This window comes from Acinonyx jubatus, chromosome A2 (assembly GCF_027475565.1).
Source record: "Acinonyx jubatus isolate Ajub_Pintada_27869175 chromosome A2, VMU_Ajub_asm_v1.0, whole genome shotgun sequence".
Classification (NCBI taxonomy): domain Eukaryota; kingdom Metazoa; phylum Chordata; class Mammalia; order Carnivora; family Felidae; genus Acinonyx; species Acinonyx jubatus.
In genome coordinates this window covers 66,970,556-66,995,336 of record NC_069383.1, presented here as the reverse complement: position 1 = coordinate 66,995,336, position 24,781 = coordinate 66,970,556, and the positions used below count along the sequence as shown (strand labels likewise).

Below are 24,781 nucleotides of genomic sequence, written 5' to 3'. Positions count from 1 at the left end.
ATTCACATTCCATTTGTCCAGACAGATTTGTTAGCTATAGGTCCTGAGGAACAGCATTTGTTTTGGGGGCAGACTTCCATCAATGAAAATATTGTACTCCTGTTATTCGCCTTTGTAAAGGCGTTTTCTTTTTTGGTGGGCTCAGTAATCCCTGTGGAATGGCCACAATTACAATTTCACAGAGCAAGTGCTTCAGAAAGCTATGAACAGATTAGCTCTGTTCCCAGCCTCTGATTTCTGATGCTGCTGTTCCTGGTGAAATTCTGGTTTGAATGTCAATGGTTCAGGGTCACTCTACCCTGACAACTTGTATTTTCCAAATGAGAGCTCCACCAGTGATTCTATAATTTCCCAGAAGGTTAAAATGAGTCTTTTCATATATATAAATATATAAACACACACATATATACTATATTTGTAGTATACTATATACTATATAATATATATATAGTATATATACATAGCACTATATATACTATATAGTGTGTGTTTATGCGTGTGTGTGTGTGTGTGTGTATGTATATATATTTAGTGTTCATGAGTAGCTCATATTATAAATCAAGATGGGGGACCTGTACAATTTTCTTCAACTATACATAGGACAATTTTATAATCATCAAATTTTCTTAAATTTCCTATTTTATCATTTGTTCTCTGCCTCTTCATAACAGCACCTTGCATTTTATCGACCAGCAAACAGCTTATAAGACATTGTCACATCCATTATTTCATTTGCTTCTCCAACCACCCTGTAAATTAGAAGGCCTATATTAATCCAGCTCTATATGGATGAAGAAACAAACACTTAACATTTCTAGTGACTGGGGACAGATTTATTTGCCTGTATGGAGACTCACCTCTAATATTTGCAGGGCCCAGGACAAGACTGCAAACAGAGGCCTACGTACCATGTATCTAAACAGCTGAATGTTATAAATTAAGCTAATAACCAACCTAGTAATGTTCTAGCTTCCTTTTTTGACAAGTATCAATAAGAATAAAAATGAAAGAATTGTGGTATTCCTTAGAGGTCTAAGTGCTAGTACAACCCCATGCCCACAGCCTACAGACCAGCTCCTACTTGGCCTCTCCCCACCTTTGGTTCCTCCCAGGAGAGGAGGAACAAATGCACAAGAAGGTGCCCCAGGCAATACAATACAGTGAACCTCCCACCAGGGCCCCTTCCAGCCCCAAAACCAACTTACATTTTTTTTCCCCTCAGGCCTGGGGAAAAGATGGACAAAGGAAAGATGTTTGTATCTGCCTTCAAAGCAGGCTCAGGCCATTTTGCAGGGACTGCTGGGGTCTTGGTTACCTAAAGTGTGGTCCAGGTTTAAGGGGGCATAAGCCTCATGCCCTGTAGCTTCCTGGATCCTTCGGGGGTCAGAAGGCCATAGGAGACCCAGAGAAAGACCTCTTGCCCTAGGTCTGAGGGCTGTAGACAGGATGAACGAGGACACACTCTATTTTCAGATAGAACATCTGGTGATAGAACTGTGACATTAATCTATGAATGAGCACTTGAGGCACTTGGGTGGCTCAGTTGGTTAAGCATCTGACCTGGGCTCAGGTCATGATCTGAGTCACAGCTCCTGAGTTCCAGCCCTGCACCCAGCTCTGTGCTGACAGTTCAGAGGCTGGAACCTGCTTCAGATTCTGTGTCTTCCTCACTTTCTGCCCCTCCCCTGCTTGTTCTCTCTCTCACTCTCTCTCTCTCTCTCTCTCTCTCTCTCAAAAATAAATAAATAAATAAATATTTTTTAAAAATCTATGAATGAACCATGAACAACTGTCAACATGGTTCTTGAGCCCCCATCCACTTTGCTAACATTCTAATTTGTAAAGAATCATAAAATAGTCTACCAGCCCATAACTTTTGTTGGTTTGTCAAATTTATTCCCCTTGCAAGCTCCACCCAGATGTCTCACTGTATGAAGAGGTTCCTTATCGCCTAACCAGAATAAATCCTCTTGCTTCTACAAGAGGATTTGATGTCTAGGTTTTGGTGTCTAGCTTTCATAGGAAGTTAAGCATCAAGGTAGCAACCTAACTGAAGTATTGCCGCATCCATTTTTATTTGGAACTTATAGTCTGTGCTACATGGCTGGTAAATAGGGGTCCTCGTGTTTGCAGAGGTGAGAGAGGCTGGATCCTAATCTCAGGCATCTTAGGATGCTTTTCACCCCTTCCAACACATCTCCGTACCTGAAGTTTATTATTATTTTATGTTTACAGACTTAAGAGTATACTTGGGAATTAGGGAACCTAGACCTAGGAAAATAAAGGAAAACAACTTTTATTAAGTACATAAATACAGTTATGCTTCTGTTTTTCTCTCTGAAATCCTGGCCTGTCTATTCATTGTTACCAACTTACCTTCTCACCTTTGTACCCAGGGATTCCCTAGTTACAAAAGAAAAAAGAAAGAAAGAGTAAAACATATTAGAAGACATAGTTGGAGGAAGTATTTGATGTTTTTCATTTACAAAGTATAAAAAAACACATCTGTACAGTCAAGGAAAATAAGACCACACACAGAAATGTAAGCTATTTTATTTCTCTGGGGAGAAGAAAAGAACCCATTTTCCTCTTCATTACATTCTATTCTCAGTTCCACATATTTTTTTCAAACCCAATTTCTTACCCTTTGGCCCAAAGCTGAAGGAGAAACTATACACTGAAACTTGTAAAAGGGACGACCTACAATGCTCCATTCAAAATTGTTATATTGACTTTTAAACTATGAACTATCATAGCTGAGAATGTTTCACAGAGACTGTTAAAGAAATTGGCTTTGAAAATAAGCTGAGATAATGGCCTTTACAATGTATGTAAATATTTATATCCATTACGGTCCTCCTTTCAAATTCAGTCTCGAATATGGAACATCAATGAAATGCATGGTTCCTTTATCAACCCTAATGAGACGGTGGCCTTTAAGGCACTATATTTTATCTCATGCTAACTATGGGGCTAACTCCTCTTCTGTGTCAGTCCTGGGAATCCTGCACAACCTCCTCCATTGCGTCCCTGCCTGTGAGCCCTTGAAGTAATGTGATTCTGAATATTAAGTGAACTAGGAAATTAACAACTTTAAGCAAGAGCAAGCCTTTTCCATATAGGACTTTATATCTTTCTCATACAACAATAGCTTTTAAGTATGAAAATAAAATTGTAAGATATATTTTAAGTGAGCCGGAGAAACCGATGGAGAAACAAGCTATTATCACAATTACATGTGTCAGATGACAAAATATTGTTTTGTATGACTTTTTTTTACAAAAGGCAAAAAAAAAGGAAAACTTCGGGAAGGAAATAACACTTCTCTCCAAATGAGTGGTCACTGGGAAATTGAAACTAAAAATAGAACTACGGTCAAAAGTATTGTTATGCTGCATTTTAGTTCTTCTCAGATATGTTTATTAGCATAAAGGGTTTAGGTTTTAGTATTGTGCTTAAAATTAAAGGCCACATTATAGATAGTTAAATTGGGGTACTTTATTAAAACAATTCATGTTTGCAGCAAAAACCTTACTTTTTTATATTATACTCTTTTTTCCCCTGTTTTTCTTTCTGAACTTTCTGGTCAATTTATTGTTTGATTGTTATCAGTTTCCTTCCTTCCCTCCTGCCTTCCTGCCTTCCTTTCTTTCGTCCTTCCTTGACATCTTAATTACTTGTTTGAAAGTATTCAAATTTAAGATATCCAAAACTGCACTCATTGGTCTGCCAAATTTGTTTCCTGTTTGTATTAGTGGTGCCATCATATTTCAAATCACACAGAATCAAAAGTTTATCTTTTCTCTCTACTTGCCCCTTACATTCCTTGAATCCAACCAGTTAAAATTCTCCAACAGCTGTCACTGCATTTAGTTTTAAGTCCATCCTTTCCACTGTCCGCCCCCACCCCCCACCCCAGCCAGGAGGATCCTCTGTGACCCACTCCTACTTAGCTCCATAACCTGTCTACCACCACTCTTTGCCAAGTTCTGGCTTTCTTTCCATTTCTTCAGCCTACAAGCTTGTTCCCACGCAAGAGTCGTTGTACCTACTGCTCTTTCTGCCTAGAACATCCTCATGACCTGGTTTTATTTATTTATTTATTTATTTGTTTATTTATTTATTTATTTATTTAAATGTTTATTCTTGAGAGAGAGACAGGGACAGAGACAGAGCATGCGTGGGGGAGGGGCAGAGGGAGAGGGAGACAGAATCCGAAGCAGGCTCCAGGCTCCAGGCTCCGAGCTGTCAGCACAGAGTCCGACGCAGGGCTCAAACACACAAACCGTGAGATCATGACCTAAGCCAAAGTTGGGTGCTTAACCGACTGAGCCACCCAGGCACCTCACGTATGACCTGGTTTTATAGGTCAAGAACACATCTCATTGATGAAATCTCATTTATTTGTTGGCCTGTTGATTGCTCACCCTGCTAGCACACTGTATGAAACAGGAACTATCAATCTTGCTCACTGTATCCCCAGCACCTAAAGAACGGCCCAGCATATACCAAGCGCTCAATACATATTTGTTGACTATATGAGTCAGTGTCAGTCCCCACAGCCTATCCTTCTTGCCTTCTATGGTTCTCACAATGTTCTCTTCTTCTCTATTCTGTCATCACTGTGGCCCCATTCTATCCAATTGAATGTGATTTAATTCCCTAATAGCCACATTAAGAAAATGACAACAGGTGAAATTAATTTTTAATAATATATTTTACTGATCCCTCTAGGTCTGAAATACAAGGGTTTCCAACATTTGGCCAATATAAAAATTATTCATGAGATATTTTACATGTTCTTTGGCACTAAGTCATCCAAATTCATTGTGTATTTTACTCCTACAGCACACCTCAGTTCAGGCTAGCCGTGTTTCAGCTGCTCAGTAAGCACATATGGCTAGTGGCTTTCATCCTGCCTGGAGCAGCCCTAGCCAATGTCCCTGTTCTCAGACAGGCCGTAACAAAAAACCTTCTTCTAAGTACTCCTTCTTTCTGTTTATTCCCACTTCAGTTTCCCCTTGAGAGTCATGCCAGATTAATCTTCCAAGTACACAGCTCTTGGGTTGCACCCTTCATTTGAAATCTCAGTCTCTCACCTAGCAGAGCCCAGATCTACAGTCGGCATGGAACATCCACTCTGCCCTTCAAGCTGTGTCTGCCAACATCCTCTTTAGGCACCTCCTCTCACCATTTTCCAACCCATAGCCTTCCCTCAGGTCGATGCTCATGGCACTCTCCATCTGGAATGCTTGTCCCTTCCACCTTTCTGTTCTATCCTTTCCAGTCACAATCCTACTCTCCAGAAGTCATTCTATAAAACCCATCCCGATAGCTTCAATCTTCTCTGAAGGCCCATAATAATTTGTGCATGCAGTTTTTATAGTATTTTGACATTCTGCCTCATGGTGTAGCTATTTTTTTTCAAAAATTAAAGTATAGTTGACATACAATGTTGCATTAGATTCAGATCTACAACATACTGATTCAATTTCTCTATATGTTATGCTATGCTCATCACAAAGTGTAACTACAATCTGTCACCATACAATGTTCTTACATTACTGTTGACTATATTTCTTATATGGTACCTTTCATCCCTGTGACTTATTCATTCCATAACTGGAAGCCTATACTTCCTACTCCCATTCACCCATTTTGCTGCCCCCAGACTCCCTTTTGGCAACCAATATTGTAGCTATTTTAGATATTTTAATCTCTCCTATAACACACTTTTCAAAAAATATGAGTGCTTTGTCTTAATTTCTTTTCACATAATAATATGCTTTACATGTAGACAACACCTAAGAAATACTTCCTAAAAGAACAACACACATATCTGAATGAATTTCCATTGATCATCAATCTTTCTATTAGACTTACTCATAAAGTTGATTAAAGACACCAAGAGACCAGTTTTTAAAACCTCTGGGCCTGTCTCCTAGGCTTTTGCCAGGGGGACAGCCAGGAAGAGAAATGTGATATGGTCTTTTTTTATTCACTGTACACCCTTCTCTGCTCTTTGCAACTTTACTACAACTCCCAGAAAAATGAAAAAGAAGAAATTTTCTGTAATTATTTCTCAGGCAATCTCTAACATCTTCTAATTTTAGAGATAATAAATCAACTAGAATGCTTTTTCTTTTGTCTGCAGATCAAATTTACAAAAGCATAGTTTAGACTATTAGTTCTGTGCTCCCAGAATTTTTAACGCATTCTTTATTGGAAAAAAACAAACAAACAGAGGTGTCTGGGTGGCTTAGTTGGTTAAATGTCTGACTCTTCATTTTGGCTCCAGTCATGATCTCATGGTTCGTGAGATTGAGCCCCACGGCCAGCTCTGCACTGACAGTGTGGAACCTGCTTGGGATTCTCTGTCTCCCTCTTTCTCTTCCCTTCCCCCTCTCTTAAAAATAAATAAACATATTTTAAAAAAACACAAGAAGCAAAGAAAAATATTTTCCTGAGTTGAGTCTTCCACAAAACCCACTTAGGTATCCAAGAATGTCATGTGCTTGACCACCCTGTGTCATCATCACTCCTGTTGAGTAGAACATTTTCTCCCCATATTTCCATTTCCAAGGCCATGTCTGTCTGACTGCCCATCTGTGCCATCAAGAGCACATGTATATGTAAGTCATTTTGGCACTTGTACTACAGGGGGCAAAATGATCATTTACAGAAACTTAGCATCCTAGATTACATTCTGGGGAAAGCATTCCACTTGCATACATACCCCTGGGCCTCTTTCTCCAGGCTCCCCTTTTTGAGCATCACCCTGTGGGGGAGAAAAAAAACTCAGTCAAAATTCCACAGCCCTACAGAGTGACTGATTGCTCAATAAAATGCTCGGAATAAAATTATTCCGAATTCCCAGATTAATAGGTTAACCCAGTGGGGAAAAAATCTTTGGCCTTCACCATTGACATTTTCACCATGGAGTTTAGGGAAGAAAATCGCTGCTCAGATAGCCTTTGCCCTTTGGAGCGAAGCCAGATGCATAGGGTGCAGACTCCAGATACATTTTCATAGCTTAGGCCTAGGTTTGCTTCTCAGTTTAACAACACAGCCCTTGTTTTCAAATGCAGCATTGTACCCAATCGGAGCCAGGCACTCTGGCTTTTCTCCAAGGGGCTTTGGAATGTTTTCCAAGATGTCATTAAGAGTAATTGCTTGATTTCGGCAAGACTTAGGAAAATATATGATGTGGCACAAAATTACAAGCCAAATAAATGAAATGTAAACATAAATTTAAAACGTGTGTTTAACAAAACAAAAAGAAGACACGATGACATCATTTCGGACTCACATGATGAAGAGGTACAGTTGTGTGTGTTGTAAAGCTGCTCGAGGATTCTTCACATTCCCTGTCTTTTTGTTTTTAATTTAATTAATTTTTAAAATTTCATCCAAGTTAGTTAGCATATAGTGCTTTCAGGAGTGATTTCAGGAGTAGATTCCTTAGTGCCCCTTACCCATTTGGCCATCCACCCTCCCACACCCCTTCCAGTAACGCTCCGTTTGTTCTCCATATTTAAAAGTCTCTTATGTTTTTGTCCCACTCCCTGTTTTTGTGTTATTTTTGCTTCCCTTCCCTTATCTTCATCTGTTCTGTGTCTTAAAGTCCTCATATGAGTGAAGTCATAGGATACTTGGCTTTTTCTGACTGACTAATTTCGCTTAGCATAATACCCTCTAGTTCCATCCTCATAGTTGCAAATGGCAAGATTTCATTCTTTTGATTGCCGAGTAATACCCTATTGCATATATATGCCACATCTTCCTTATCCATTCATCCATCGGTGGACATTTGGGCTCTTTCCATTCTTTGGCTATTGTTGATAGTGCTGCTATAAACATTGGGGTGCATGTGCCCCTTTGAAACAGCACACCTGTAACCCTTGGATAAATACCTAGTAGTGCAATTGCCGGGTCATAGGGTAGTTCTGTTTTTACATTTTTGAGGAACCCCCAGGCTGTTTTCCAGAGTGGATGCACCAGTTTGCATTCCCACCAGCAGTGCAAAAGAGATCCTCTTTCTCCACATCCCCGCCAATATCTGTTGTTGCCTGAGTTGTTAATGTTAGCCATCTGACAGGTGTGAGGTGGTATCTCATGGTGGTTTTGATTTGTATTTCCCTGATGATGAGTGATGCTGAGCATTTTTTCATGTGTCAGGTGGCCATCTGGATATCTTCTTGGAGAAGTGTCTATTCATGTCTTTTGCCCATTTCTTCACTGGACTATTTGTTTTTTGGGTGTTGAGCTGGATAAGTTCTTTATAGATTTTGGATACTAACCCTTTATCTGATATGTCGTTTGTAAATATCTTCTCCCATTCCATTGGTTGCCTTTTAGTTTTGCTGATTGTTTCCTTTGCTGTGCAGAGGTCTTTTATTTTGATGAGGTTCCAATAGTTCATTTTTGCTTTTGCTTCCCTTGCCTCCAGAGACGTGTTGAGTAAGAAGTTGCTGCGGCCAAGGTCAGAGAGGTTTTTGCTTGCTTTCTCTTCAAGGATTTTGATGGCTTCCTGTCTTACGTTTAGATCTTTCATCCGTTTAGTTTGTTTTTGTGTATGGTGTGAGAAAGTGGTCAAGTTCATTTTTCTACATGTCTCTGTCCAGTTTTCCCAGCATCACTTTCTGAAGAGACTGTCTTTATTCCATTGGATATTTTTTCTTGCTTTGTCAAAGATTAGTTGGCCACATGTTTGTGGGTCCATTTCTGGGTTCACTATTCTGTTCCATTGATCTGAGTGTCTCTTTTTGTGCCAGTACAATACTGTCTTGATGATTACAACTTTGTAATACAACTTGAAGTCCAGTATTGTGATGCCTCCTGCTTTTTTTTTTTTTTTCAAGAGTGCTTTGGCTATTCAGGGTCTTTTCTTGTTCCATACAAATTTTAGGATTGTTTGTTCTAGCTCAGTGAAGAATCCTGGTGTTATTTTTTAGGCGTTGCATTGAATATGTGCATTGCTTTGGATAGTATTGACATTTTAGCAATATTTGTTCTTCCTATTGAGGAGCATGGAATATTTTTCCTTTGTGTGTGTGTGTGTGTGTGTGTGTGTGTGTGTATTCTTCAATTTCTTTCATAAGCTTTCTATAGTTTTCAGTGTATAGATTTTTCACCTCTTTGGTTAGGTTTATTCCTAGATATTTTATGGTTTTTGGTGCAATTATAAATGGGATTGATTCCTTGATTTCTCTTTCTGTTGCTTCATTGTTGGTGTATAGCAATGCAACCGATTTCTCAACATTGATTTTATATCCTGCAAATTTGCTGAATTCATGGATCAGTTCTAGCAGTTTTTCGGTGGAATCTTTTAGGTTTTCCATATAGCATATCATGTCATCTGCGAACAGTGAAAGTTTGACCTCCTCCTGACTGATTTGGATGCCTTTTATTCTTTGTGTTGTCTGATTGCAGAGACTGATTTCCAATACTATGTTGAATAACAGTGGTGAGAGGAGACATCCCTGTCTTGTTCCTGACCTTAGGGGGAAAGCTCTCAGTTTTTTCCCATTGAGGATGATATTAACGTTGGGTCTTTCATATATGGCTTTATGATCTTGAGGTATGATCCTTCTATCCTTCCTTTCTTCAAGGTTTTTACCAAGAAAGAATGCTGTATTTTGTCAAATGCTTTTTCTGCATCTGTTGAGAGGATCATGTGGTTCTTGTCCTTTCTTTTATTGACGTGATGAATCACATTGATTGTTTTGCAGTTATTGAACCAACCCTGCATCCCAGGTATAAATCCTACTTGGTCGTAGTGAATAATTTTTTTAATGTATTGTTGGATCCGGTTGGCTAATATCTTGTTGAGGATTTCACATTCTCTTTCTTTGACAAGCAAGTAATTGGCTTTCACGTATCTAAATACTTTAATGCATCTAACTTATTCTCTTTTTCATTACCTCCCTAAACATAGTTTCAGAAGTGCAGTTATTGGGTTAAATTCTGAGTATTTAAATACATCTTATGTAGTGCCTAATTGCTTTCCAAAATATGCCAAGTTACCTTTGCAATGAACAAACCACCCATTGCTATCACTAGTTATTATTTTAATATCACTGTGCTAACTGCTATAAAAAAATTTTTTAATCTGAAATACACAAAAAAAAACCCACCCCAAACTATGTGAACTAGAAAATTGCTCCCCTCTCCACACAAAAACAACCCAACAGCCCTGGACTCCAAAGTTTCTAAAATGTGAATAATTAATATTGAAGGGTACCTCATTATCTCTTTTTAAGTATCATTCACTCTACAGTGAAAATAAATATTCTTCTACTTCTTTATTTACTGGTTTTATTTCCTTTCTTGAAAATTGTTGGTTCCTTTTACCAATTAATTATTAGTGGTTTGATATTTCCTTATCTGTTTTATAAAGTCTTTATATACTATAGAAATTAATCCAATATCCATTGTATTTAAAGCAAAATTTCCCTGTTTTCCTCTTGATTTTAATTATTATTTTTCATTATATAGAATTTTGCCATAAATTTTCACATAGTTATATCTCTCTCCTATGACTCTTTTCATCACTCTTGAACTTGGAAGATCATCACCTGAAATATTATCTGATTTTTAAAAAATTAATCTAGAAAATTTTTTTATGGGCTCACAAATAAAAGAACTAGGGAAATGCCTGAAGATGGTCTGGGAGTAAGAGATACTTGTTTTTTCTATTATTATCATAGGTCGGTTATACATAAAATGGATCTATAAAAAACATAAGTGCCAATATCAATTTCATATGGGATATGTATTAGTAATTCATGGAACAATGTAAAAATTAATAGGGTCACCGTTATGTAATTACTAATTTCTATTTGTTCAGTATCCCTACGTTTCCCAGATTTATTAACTAAAATGGTCATATATTACTTAGAATTTGTAAAAGCAAGCTAACACAAACCAGACAATATGGGAAGTAAACATCCTGTAGTCTTCACAGAAATCATCATATTTCCAGCACTGACATATAGTACAGTTCTCTTTTGTTTTCTTCAGTTTTGTTCTTTAAATGAATCTAGAAAGAGATACATTCGTTTATAAAGAAAGCTGTTTATTTATTTACCGGGTTTCCTTTTGGTCCTCGTTCACCTTTGATACCTGGGTTTCCATGTGTACCCTGAAGGCAAAGGGAAAAATGATTGCATTAAGCAGGCATTATATTCGTTTTTTACACATTACAATAATTTCTCATCAGCTCCATCCCATAAAATGAGGGAAGACTGTAAAAAAACTTAACCTACCAAGCAGAGATTTACCTGTATTCTCTCTTTTACTACAAACAAGGCAGACTGCACTGTCTTGAAGAGGTAGATTCTCTAGATTTGCTCAAAAGAGGACAATGTCTCTCCCTCCTTAATATCCAAGGGATAATCTCAAAGATGAGAGAAGAGGGGCAACCTGGGTAGCTCAGTCAGTTAAACGTCCTACTCTTGATGTCAGCTCAGGTCATGATCTCGCAGTTTGTGAGATCAAGCCCCATATCGGGCTCTGTACTGGCAGCATGGAAACTTCTTGGGATTCTCTGTCTCCCTCTCTCGCTAACCCTGTCCTTCTCTCTCTCTTTCTCTCTCTCTCCAAATAAAGAAACTTAAAGAAGGAGAAGAAGAAGAAGAAGAAGAAGAAGAAGAAGAAGAAGAAGAAGAAGAAAAGATGAGAGAACTGGCACAAAAAGAGACACTCAGATCAATGGAACAGAATAGTGAACCCAGAAATGGACCCACAAACATGTGGCCAACTAATCTTTGACAAAGCAAGAAAAAATATCCAATGGAATAAAGACAGTCTCTTCAGAAAGTGATGCTGGGAAAACTGGACAGAGACATGTAGAAAAATGAACTTGACCACTTTCTCACACCATACACAAAAACAAACTAAACGGATGAAAGATCTAAACGTAAGACAGGAAGCCATCAAAATCCTTGAAGAGAAAGCAAGCAAAAACCTCTCTGACCTTGGCCGCAGCAACTTCTTACTCAACACGTCTCTGGAGGCAAGGGAAGCAAAAGCAAAAATGAACTATTGGAACCTCATCAAAATAAAAGACCTCTGCACAGCAAAGGAAACAATCAGCAAAACTAAAAGGCAACCAATGGAATGGGAGAAGATATTTACAAACGACATATCAGATAAAGGGTTAGTATCCAAAATCTATAAAGAACTTATCCAGCTCAACACCCAAAAAACAAATAGTCCAGTGAAGAAATGGGCAAAAGACATGAATAGACACTTCTCCAAGAAGATATCCAGATGGCCACCTGACACATGAAAAAATGCTCAGCATCACTCATCATCAGGGAAATACAAATCAAAACCACCATGAGATACCACCTCACACCTGTCAGATGGCTAACATTAACAACTCAGGCAACAACAGATATTGGCGGGGATGTGGAGAAAGAGGATCTCTTTTGCACTGCTGGTGGGAATGCAAACTGGTGCATCCACTCTGGAAAACAGCCTGGGGGTTCCTCAAAAATGTAAAAACAGAACTACCCTATGACCCGGCAATTGCACTACTAGGTATTTATCCAAGGGTTACAGGTGTGCTGTTTCAAAGGGGCACATGCACCCCAATGTTTATAGCAGCACTATCAACAATAGCCAAAGAATGGAAAGAGCCCAAATGTCCACCGATGGATGAATGGATAAGGAAGATGTGGCATATATATGCAATAGGGTATTACTCGGCAATCAAAAGAATGAAATCTTGCCATTTGCAACTATGAGGATGGAACTAGAGGGTATTATGCTAAGCGAAATTAGTCAGTCAGAAAAAGCCAAGTATCCTATGACTTCACTCATATGAGGACTTTAAGACACAGAACAGATGAAGATAAGGGAAGGGAAGCAAAAATAACACAAAAACAGGGAGTGGGACAAAAACATAAGAGACTTTTAAATATGGAGAACAAACGGAGCGTTACTGGAAGGGGTGTGGGAGGGTGGATGGCCAAATGGGTAAGGGGCACTAAGGAATCTACTCCTGAAATCACTCCTGAAAGCACTATATGCTAACTAACTTGGATGTAAATTATCTAAAAAAATAATTAAATAAAAAGAAAAATAATAAAATTTAAAAAAAAGAAGAAGAAGAAAATATGAGAGAAGAGAGTGCTCCAATCCTGTTCCAGAAAGGCGTTTTGTTTTCCCATTCTCAACCGCCATAAAGCTGGCTTTTCTGAGAGTTTTTAGGGAGACTCAGTAAATGCTAAATGACATAGTTTTGTGTCTATCTCTATTAAAACATGGTATGTTACAGCATAGGGAATATAGTTAATGGTATTGTAATAGTGCTGTATAGTGACAGATGGTAGCTGCACTTGTGGTGAACACAGCATCATGTATAAACTTGTTGAATCACTGTGTTGAACACCTGAAGCTAATATAACATTGTGTGTCAACTCTACTTCCGTTAAAAAATGGTACATTAATCTCTAACAATATTGAGTGACTAAAATTGTCAGATTAGCTCAGCAACTAGTAAATTTTCTTTACAGTTCATTCTAAAACATAATTGAATATCCCAAGTACACCTTCCCAGAAAACCTCTTGGTGTAATAAACATAAGTGAAGACTTTATAAGAAGGGGAAGTTTAAACCTTTGCTTTGGCCCAAATCAGCTTCTACTGGCTGCCACATTATCCTATAACATATCTAACTTACATTTTGGAGAAAAAAAATAAAGGACAGACCCTCCTGCTTTCTAATGCCTCAACTGATAGAATGGTTTGAAAAAATATAGTCTTTGGACCCAAGTCTCAAGAGAAAATGTGCACAGTCTAAGCAATTCACAGTGCACATTCCGCTCCCTGCCCCCAAATACAAGCATTCGTTCAAAAACTGTATCAATGCATTTTTGTGAGATATGTCCACTGGGCTTATGACCTCAAAGGTTTGAAACAACATAAGTAAATGGAATACTGAATGAGCAGCATGGATGCATCAGAATGAAATGTATTAGAGAAATATATAGTATCTCTACCATTGTGATGTTTTTTCAAGTCCCTTCCCAGTACCTAGATGGTACCTTCCAGATGTTAGGCCAGAATATAAAGGAAACACTCCTTTTGGGATTATCTTATCAAGTATTGAATCATCATAGTAAATCCTGCCTTTAACCTTTAGTTGCCAAGTTCCATTTCACAGGATTCACTCTAATCCCCAAAGCTTCCTGACCAGCTTCCTCCCTGAGAGGCCCACACAGTGTTGCTCTTGGATACATGTGAAGTCACAGTTAGCTTCCAGAGAGATCCGTGTCACTTGTTCTTAGGTGGAGTGGGATAAAGCTTTCCCTAAAGCACCAAGGATTTGTATGACCTTTTTCTTTGTTTTCACTTCAGTGTTGAGAAATTCTGGCCCCAATTGTCACATCAGACGTGATCCTGAAATATCCTTTGTGAGAACAGCTTCATCATTTTAAACTAAATCTGCCCTCAGTTCAGTTCAGGTCAGGAAAATCCCAGGCCTGTTTGTAAGGACAGAGTGTATCCCTTTAGGAATAAAAGAAAAAAACAGCATTTCCGTGTTTGCTGCTATTTGCACACAACTGCTTTTCTTTCTTTCTTTCGTTCTTTCTTTCTTTCTTCTTTCTTTCTTTTTTATTTATTCTTGAGAGAGAAAGAGACAGAGCATGAGCGGGGGAGGAGCAGAGCAAAAGAGGGACACAGAATCCAAAGCAGGCTCCAGGCTGTCAGCACAGAGCCCAACACAGGGCTCCAACCCATGAACCGCGAGATCATGACCTGAGCCGAAGATGGACGCTCAACCGACTGAGCCACCCAGGCGCCCCACAACTTCTTTTCAACAGCATCAAACAGTCCTGCGATTTCAAGCGTCAGTAGAGCAATCATGACTAGGGCTTCCTGACTTGACTGTAAGTTCAAAGTATAAACATACAAAAAAAAAAAAAAAGTGGAAACATACTCACAGGAGGCCCTGGATCGCCTGGATCCCCTTTCTCACATTCACAAATCTTGTGTTCACACTGAGTCAAGAATGAAATCCAATATTAACACATAATGAAATGCAGCATTTCAAATCTTATTCCCTTGAAGAAATTTTACCAAGCAAATTTATGGAGTTTTTGCTCTCCCTTTTCAAGTCTTCTAGGCTAACTCAGATCTGGTAAGAGCCAGCTAATAAAGTATTACTAAACATTGCCATGGTTAGATAAATTAGACCTCCCACCAAAAATATATGTATAACATCTAGTTGCCAGTTAAAAGGGAAAATAAACATTTTCAGTGGATTTTTCGAATTTCTTCCTTTTCTCTTCTATACAGTACATCAAAACTCAATAACATACAGATATCAAATATTCCTTTAGTCAAAAAGGAAAACATGTGGCATACCATATTTTACAAATTCTAGGATGTACATTTCTCCTTATTTTAACATGTCTGAAATCAGAATGAGTCTTATTTGAATCAGGCCTGATCATAATGAAGGTGTTATTTTCTGAAGTTCTTCAAAACTTACAGAATGAAATGGAAGAAAACTCCAGAGACACTACTGGAGCACACTCAAGAAATGCTGCATCACCAGTGTTTTTGATGGTGCACAGGCTGATATTGGGGGGAGGTGGGAGGAAGGGCATCAATGACTCAGAGACAAAAAGCCATGCAGAGGATTTAGACTCTGAATGCGAAGAACTTTTAGAAATAACCAATTTAGTTTGCTTCTACTTTCCCTTATACGTGACAAAAGTGATACAGTATTTAAAACTCTATGTCTAAATAAACCTAAAGGGACTCTTACCATAAGTATAAAATCAAGAATTGTAATTTATAAGAAGTTACTATATCACAGCTTAATTGGCAGGGTCCTTTCCTATCTCAGTGGTACACAAAACAATGGTGTCTCTGACCATTTGATGAAACATGGTGTTCTGCAGGGTCTAGTTGGCTCCTATTATCTGTACATTTCCTGATGTTTAATAAGCAGTTTATCAAACAAAATTCGCATGTTCTAAACTCTGTGTTAAGAAACACATATGCAGTATAGAAGTCCTCAGCAACATTGTGGTCTTCGATTGTGCTAAGCACTATCCAAACGATATTAGCCAGCTTCCTTTGCCACTTGGTATGGTTGCCACCAGCAAGAAGGAGAATGAGCTTAAAGTCAATCCCTGGGCAGCAGCAGGAGACTCTGAGCGGTGTCTCTGGGCTAGGAATCTTGGCTAAAACACCTCCCAAAGTGAAGGATCCCCACGAGTAGCTGGTATCAGAGACATGCTTAGAATAAAGGAAGTGTTACCAAAACAAGCAAAATCTATGCCATTTAGTGGGGGGGGGGCGGGGGGGGCACCCGGCTGGGTCAGTTGGTGGAATGTGTGACTCTTGATCTCAGAGTTGTGAGTTCAAGCCCTATACTGGGTGTAGAGATTACCTAAAAATAAAATCTTTTAAAAAAATTATGCATTTTGGCTACCACTGATTTCTAAAGTTACTCTCTAAAATCATATTAAATATTTCTTACTTTTTCTAAATTTTCCAATCTGCAGTAGATAGAGCAGCATAAAAGAAATCAGATGGCTGCCTCAAAATTGGCTCATTTTAGAAAGAATTAAGCATTTTTGTTTAGACACTCTTTATCTTCTAATGTGAATTACAATGCTGATTTGATTATGCAAATTTTAGAGTTAATTCATAGTAATCAAAGCATGTGGTGCTTACCTTCTTTTCAAATAAGATATCCTAGGAGGGAAAAAAGAATAAAACATTAACTCGCTTCATGGTTCTGCTTCCAGCTTCTTATTAGTCTTAATTATTCTCTATGGGATATGCAATTTTCAAGAAGAATAGCAATTCAGTCTTTTTAACCTTATAAAAGCAGTAGAGCCTCCCAACCAACCTCCCAAGGAGCACTCTGAGCCATATCACAAGAGACAGGAAGGGCACTAACATTAAAAATTACTCTTTTTTGAGGAACTTTATCTTGTTACATCCTATGTTCTAGCTTTTGTTTTCTTAATCAGCTGTCTAATCTCCATAATTTGGCTACAAGCTTGATCAGTCATAATAAAGACTTTTCACTTTTACTTATAAAGACTTAGCCAGAATACATAATTGTATGTTTTCTCTACTTTTATTTTTCCATCCCTATACATACATGCATTTTTTCAAACATTAAAACATTAAGTTTAGCGTGATAATTTCATGAAATAACAACAAGCGTTTGAAGTCAATCAGGTCCAGACTTTCATTTTGCCTCAAGGAAACTTGAGTCTGCTGTGCTGTCACTTGCCCAATGTCATACACTTGGGTGGAGCTACCTAAACAAGTTCAAGTGGTACTTTATACTTACCCACACAGTAATGAATGAGCCAGAATATTTTTCAAAATTCCTTTAAATTCACAATTTTAGAGAAATTCACAATCTAGTCTTTGTCTAACATCTTGACCTACTTCCGCTGAATGAGGTACTATCTGACGAGGGCACTAAGGCCACGTCCGAAGCCAAACATGGGAAAGAAATGAACCAATGCTTACAGATGAGAGAATTGTTTTCATAATGTAGAAATGATGTGTCAGATTGATGCCTTACAACTGGACCTGAAGGGTTAATTTAATATGATAAAATAGAAAATGGAAATAAAAAGCCCTAGAATATTTGTTGCAAGATATTAAAAATGAAGTGGGCACCTGGGTGGCTCAGTTGGTTAAGTGTCCAACTCTTGCTTCTGGCTCAGGTCATGATCTCATGGTTCGTGAATTTGAGCCCTAGATCAGGCTCTGCACTGTCAGTGGGATTCTCCCTCTCCCTCTCTCTCTGCCTCTTCCCAGCTCACATTCTTTCTCTCTCTCTCTCTCTCTCAAAATAAATAAATAAACTTAAAAATAAAATGATAAGAAATGAAGAATGTAATGAGGAAGTTAAAGATAAGTCAGAGCTGTACCTTTATGGAGGACCCCACATCCGTTTATTTTTATTTTTACTTTACCTTTATTTCCATACAAACTAATAATACAGAGCGAAGATGTAGCAAAATGCTTTAAGCAGTTCTAAGGATCTAATAGGAGGACAAAATTAGGCTGAGAATTAAGCATCGTCTGGAGTTTTTACCCTGTGTCCACCATGAACTAGCTGTGTGGCTTTGGACAAGACACATAATCCTTCCAGGTCATTTTCCAAAAATACAAAAAATAAGAAATTTTGACCATGGGGTCTCAGGAGCTGTAAAACTCTGGCCACACACCCTATTTACAAAACTCAGAGTCTCACCAATGGCCTTTTGTCCCTTCCTTTCCCCTCACTCTCCACCCTCCTGATTTAAAATAGCCAGCCAGTATAAATTCAGGCTGAAAGCAGATGAACTGCTTGTATCTTTATGAACTAACAGGTCATGTGGAGAAATGGGAATTCAGATATACTGACAGTCTTGGTGTAATTTCCCCTCTCCAGAACATTTGGCTGTGCCTAGAAAACTGAAGATGTGCATACTTTATTTCTAGGTTGCCCAGGATGAGTCCTTGTTTCCACCTGTTACTCTGACATCCCTTCCAGACATATCTTAGAGAAATTCTTGAAGTATTGTATATTTCAGCATTCATTATTTTCAATAGTGAAAATTTGGAAATAATGAAAATATCCATCAGTATTAGAATGGGTCAATAACTGAAATATTATTCAGCAGTTTAAGTGAATCCATTGGGGCTACATATTTCAACATAGAAAATTTCCCAAGGACAGTGAGTGATAAAGCAAGTTGCAGAGGGATTTATAGAATGTGATCCAAATTATGAAAATATTTTGAACACATGTCAGAAGTTTAGTTTTCCTGAGAGAGGGAAAGGAATTTGAAAATAGTTCAAAATATAATAAACAAGTAATAATTCAAGACAAATTGTAATGTTTGAAAGCAACTACTGAAATAAATAAAAATGCAAAGTTCTGTCACCTTACAACCTTTTTATAATAAGCAACACCCTTCTATTATCTAGCATCAGTTTTTAAGCTCATGAATTTAGCTGCCACTATGCCTGATGTATAATTTTACACTTTTTTCAGCTCTTCCTTTGAGAATTTAATTTCTGCTGTGCCATGTTAACTCTTTAAAAATATGTGCCATGAGGCTTAAAACCATAACAACATAACTAACTAATTTTGGAACTCATTTGATTTTGTGTTTGCTGGAATTTGTATTTCTATGGAAACAAAAGTAGACCAAAGACTATACAATAGATAAGACTGTTTCAAACAAAGAACAAAGTTCTATCCCTAAGGACACTTATAGTCTATAAGCCCCAGTGACAGAAAACAGCCACAGCAAGCAGCGTGGGAAGGAGATCCCAGACTGGGTGGGGAGGTGGGAAACAAGACAGTTTCTGGAAATAGGTGGGTTTTCTGGATAATTTTCAAGAAGAATGCAAAGGACCAGCTCATTGATGGAATGCTCCCCTATATGTCAAAGTTTATGAGGAAAAAGTCATAAGGACTAGTGTGGGCAATAAGACAAAGGAAGCAGTGAGGAGGGACATTTCAAAGAGTGGACAAAAGGGCCCATGTGGACAGAGCTGGACACCTTGGGAAGTAGTGAGTGCCTTCACTTAGCAGAGAGGCAGGTTATGTAGCATACAGCTGGGAGAACGTGGTCAAAGCCATAGGGAAGGGCACGTTCAGTTAAGATCTAGGCAGATGAGGGTGCCTGGGTGGCTCAGTCGGTTAAAAGTCCAACTTTGGCTCAGGTCATGATCTCACAGTTAGTGGGTTCGAGCTCTGCGTTGGGCTTTGTGCTGACAGCTCAGAACCTGGAGTCTGCTTCAGATTCTGTTGTTCACTCTCTCTCTCTGCTCCTCCCCCGCTCATGCTCTGTGTTTCTTTCTCTCAAGAATAAATAAACATTAAAAAAATTTAAAAAAAGATCTATGCGGTTGCTCTAGTTTAAATGGAAGGGATAAATGGAGAAAAGCCCTCCCTTGAGCAAAAGAAGGTGCATTTTATTAATGGAGGCAGAGTTCTATGATGGCATATATGTGGAAGGAAAAGACTAGAATGGAACTGCCAATTTTGTGAATGAGTATGAGGTCAATGCTCTGAGAAGGGGACAGAGGACATGTGAGGAAGGTGGCAAAGGTATTGGCATGGTAGCAGATGGGATCAGAACAAAGACTTAATAGGCGAGGATTACAAACTGTGACAAAAAAATATCTACAGCTTAATATAATGGCAAAATAGCCACCATAACATCTTTTCTGAAAGACCAACTATATGTATGGGATATTGGGTTGGAATTGTTTCCTTGGTTTCAATACTGTTATGTAAATCATAATAAAATAGTATTAAAACATTTTACATATCCTCTTCAATGTGGAATCATCAGGTATCTCTTGGGTCATTCAGAGTTGAAATGTATTCATGGGGTTCTTACATGATACTTTCTACTAGAGGTACCAGGGAGTTGGTAATGATTCCTTGATTTGTCTTGCTTCCTGCAAAATCTGTTCATTGTGGGCACCCATGTCCATTAAATTCAACTGAAGTCTACTCCTCAGTAAAAAGAAATAAACTGTTGATATAAAAAACAACCCAGTCGATTTCCAGAATTGTCATGCTGGGTATAAAAACCTTGACAGAAAAAGAGTACACACTGCATAAGCTTGTTTATATAAAAGCCTAGAAAATGTACACTAAACTCGAGTGACAAAAATCAGATCAGGAGCTAAGAGGCAAGGGAAGGATATTGTGCAAAGAGGCATGAGGAAATTTGGGCGTGGCAGAATGTTCTGTATTTTAACTGTGTTGGTGGTTTCGTGAATGTGTACATCTATCAAAACTCATAGAATTCTGTACTTTAAGTAGATGCAATTTTTTTTAAATTATACCTAATTAACTTCTTTTAGAAAGTCAACTACATAATCATTTCAAAATGAAAAGCTTAAAAATTCAACAAAAAAAAATGTAATGGAAATAGATTAGATGAGGAATTTTTCCAATGGCCTGATCAAGAGTCAAGTTCTGCCTCCCACATAGTGGCAATTGGAAACGTTGAAACTTAGCATATTGTTCTTTGAGGGCCTAATAAGCACTTTGGTTGCTGGAAGTGTTTGGAAAGCAGCGTCTCCTGAGAAGTGGCTTGTTCATAGAGCTTCCATCTGAACAAACAAGCTGAAATCACAGGATGCTAAGCAAGAGCGGGGTCATTGGGACACTTGATCATTTTCTGGTTTCCCCCAAAAATGGACAAATAGTCCTGTGTCAAGTCTACTGCCAAGATCCTGTGTTCTGAGTTGGGCAGGAGCTCTCAGCCAAGACAATGTGTCTAGAAGGAGTATGAACCTCCTGAGCCTACACAACTGGCCAAAGAGATGCCTCCCCTGCAACTTCTATAGTCAGCAACTGGCAACTCATTATCTCAATTCAAGTGTTCTCTCCAGCACATGCTAGAATCTTCTATTTTGGGTTCAGTGGTAAGGACTGTTTACATTATGGCACAGACAGACCTAGGCAGTTAGCCAGGTACCCCTGCACATTTCCCTTTCATGCAAAAAAGATGCTCAGGGTAGGCACTCCCCCTAACTCCCCTGGGGACTGAAATCACCATCTCCAACCTGGGCTGAGCTCTCCCTATCTACCCCCAATGCCCAAGGAAAAGAGACCAGAAACAATAGCAGCTTTGGAGGAGGGATGTTGCTTAACTGTTTCAAGGCAGTTCTGATTGAGAAAATCTTAAAACACAGTTTCTATTTTCCCCCTTCAAGATAACTTCATAGGGTTAACTGTGAAGACCTCAGGGCCTTTGCATGGCATTACATTTTCAACTATAAAATGAGGATAATATAGTACCTACATCATAATATTGTTGCAAAATAAAATAAATAAAATAATGAATAAAATAAAAGATGTAAGTAAAGTACTCAGAACAATGGCTAAGACAGAGAGCACTCAAGACATGATAACTATTATTTAGATAAAATAGTTAATGTCTCATGCTGAAAACAACAGTTATAAGAATAACTTACAAGTTATTATCTTCAAGTTAATATTTAAGAGAATTAACTTACAGAATAGTTATATAAATATAACAGAAAAATATAATATAAAAATATAAATATAATATAAAAATAAAATATAAATAGAATTTAAGTTATTAACTTATAAGAATAATGTTAGGAAAAAGATTGGGAGAAGGGACAAAAGGGCAAAACAATCTCTGAAACAAGGCTGAGATTTTTTGCAACCTATAGAAAACAGCTATATGAAATGCCTAGTATAAGGGACACATGTGCCTTGCCCTCTTCTCAAGAAATCAAAGAAAATCAGTATTTGTAGGAAAATCGATTTTTAACACTTAACAAATCAACCACTTTTTCTCTAGGAGTTTTTTCTTGAGAAATACTCTGAAGAGGGATTTTATTTTGATTGCTTTGCCTTGTGTTTTCCCAAGCAGAAAGGAAAGGAGCTCACACACAGCTGAGCAATCAGCAAAGAAAAGCATCGACATAGCTAATCAGACCAATCAAATGGCACTCATTGATATGTGGGAGAAACTGTTGGGTGACTGAAGGTTGCAGGTGATTTTACATTGGGTGGGCTTGCGAACACCTAAGAAACAAGGACATAATGAAAAAATTAGAAGTCTATGAACTTTGCTTGAGTAGCATAATATTGCTGTAGGTGACATATTGAGTCAAAATGTTTCTGCAGATGTTAAATGAGGAAAAAACCCAACTTAGTACAAATACTGCAGACCACAAGTTGACCACAAATTGAATATAAGTCAGCAGTGTTCGTGATCCCAGGATGTATAAACAGGAGACTGAAGTGTATAACTGGAAAGTAATTCTTCCCAAATTCTCAGCATTGGCTAGCAATAAAGTTAGGAATGCAATTCCAGAGCAGGAACTCTGGTACTTTCCCAGTTTATCTGGTGTAAACTATCAAGGAAGTGGAGAGACTTCGGAAAGATTCTCTTAGCTATTTCCGAGGTGGATTCTTTTTCCTTTATCTTTCTGACCCAGTATCTATCCTCACAGAATTTATAATTAAGGTATCAATATTATGGTTGGAAATATATATATAAGACCCACTCCTCAAGTACCTACCAGGCGATCTTGAATTTTATCTTCAAGTGTGGGATCACTCAACAGTAGAATGGGCTCGCTGGATGATTCCCCAGATATCAAACGAAGTTTGGCTTCATTGACGACAGTGGAAAGTCCAATGGTGAAAAACAATATTCCTGCAGTTCTGGCGTCTTCAGAAATACTCTTGACATCTGGATTCTTTGGATGGTCAATGCCATCAGTCATCAGCAAAGCCACTTTCACACCATCTTTACGCCCTTCTCTCTTAAGCAAACTAGTGGCATTGGAGATTGCATAATAGGAGAAGGTGCCTTGCCCAATGAAATTCATAGATTTGACCCTCTGTTTAAAAGTCTGCAGATCCTTCCAAGAAGAAAAAGGTGGATCAATTTGGACAGAGGTGCTAAACTGAAGTGCTGCCAGTTTGATATCATATTTCAAGGAGCGAACCGGGGTCAGTTGGAAAACCTTGTCACTCAAGCTAGCCACAAAATCTTTCTGTTTATCAAAGAGAACAATTTTAGAACTTTCAGAGCTGTCCACAATGAAGACCACATCTATGAAGCAAGTAGAGTCTGAAATAGAACAAACAGGTTAGGCAAAATATTTGTTCCTAATCAGGAAACCACTTTGCCTAAGGAAAGCCCTGAGGTGGTGGGATGTGTGTTGTTTTGGAGAGGAGAGGGGAGTGCAAAAGAGAGGTGCCTTGGAGATGGGGCTTAAGTTGTGAAGAACTACATCTCTTTCCAAATCTAGAAATTCTTTACCCCTTAAAATCATGCAAATGAAAAGCCAACAAATAAAATACCATGTATATCGAGCATCTCCTCAAAGTAAAAGCTGCTTAGAAATCCAGCAAATATTGGGCAAAGCTGTCTAGACGTAAACAACACTCTGCCTAAATCTCAGGTTCTATGTCACATTCATGAGGCTTCATCTTGTTCGGATAGTTGGTCTGGGGATTTTTTTTTTTTTTAGCTTTTTTGAAATCCAGGGAGAAAACAACTATACACATCACTTTAGCAATAAGGGGGAATCTTAAAAACAGAGAACTTGAGCTTGAATTCTAGCTCTGCATCTTACTAGTTCATTTGTCTATGGCCTGAGATATGCCATTTAATCTCTCTGGGCTGCCATTTCTTTATGAGAGTGGCACTTTCTGTCATTACTATTTTATAAAGCTACTGTGAGGCTCAAATGAGATAATGAATGTACAAGGGCTCTAAAACATCTAAAGTTTTTATAAGTATCCTTTGTATGTATACAAGGTATATTATTATCACAACATAATTATATTAAAATAGAATATTACATATGTTTTTATATATGTATGGTTTGATATTTATATCAAGTGTTATTCAGAAAAAAATATTCAGGCTAAAACTAATCATTAAAAAAAAAACCTTTTTTTTTTTTTTTTTTACCCTGGAAGTTATTTTTCTTTGCAAGTAAATTGGACTTTGATCCTTTCTTTCTTTGTCCATGTATTGTTTGACTCATAAAAGCTGGCAAAAGCAGGAGATAGAAGACAAAATGTCTGTTCCACATCATGGCAGGTGGTGAAAGGTCATCTGTCTTGTAGCACCTTTAATAGAAAAATCAGTTATAAATACTTTGGTAAAATAAAATGTTTGCTATTTTTTAATTTCAAGCCAGCAGAATTGAAAACCAGCATGTGACAAGAGAAAAGGGTTTTCATTCATATTTCCAGAAAAACATCTACACTGAGA

General features: G+C 38.0%; 1 protein-coding gene across 1 annotated transcript in view; it reads right to left on the bottom strand.

Annotated features, from left to right (window-relative positions):
- The window catches only part of COL28A1 (collagen type XXVIII alpha 1 chain), a 173,908-nt gene that overhangs the window by 145,968 nt on the left and 3,159 nt on the right, over nucleotides 1-24,781 (bottom strand). The window contains exons 2-8 of the mRNA XM_027071949.2: nucleotides 24,476-24,636; nucleotides 23,070-23,626; nucleotides 16,701-16,721; nucleotides 14,954-15,010; nucleotides 11,090-11,143; nucleotides 6,737-6,778; nucleotides 2,377-2,403 (exon numbers count right to left, since the gene is read on the bottom strand). Coding sequence (XP_026927750.2) covers nucleotides 2,377-2,403; nucleotides 6,737-6,778; nucleotides 11,090-11,143; nucleotides 14,954-15,010; nucleotides 16,701-16,721; nucleotides 23,070-23,626; nucleotides 24,476-24,602 — 885 coding nt within the window. The 5' untranslated portion in view covers nucleotides 24,603-24,636. The remainder of the gene's footprint in view (nucleotides 1-2,376; nucleotides 2,404-6,736; nucleotides 6,779-11,089; nucleotides 11,144-14,953; nucleotides 15,011-16,700; nucleotides 16,722-23,069; nucleotides 23,627-24,475; nucleotides 24,637-24,781) is intronic.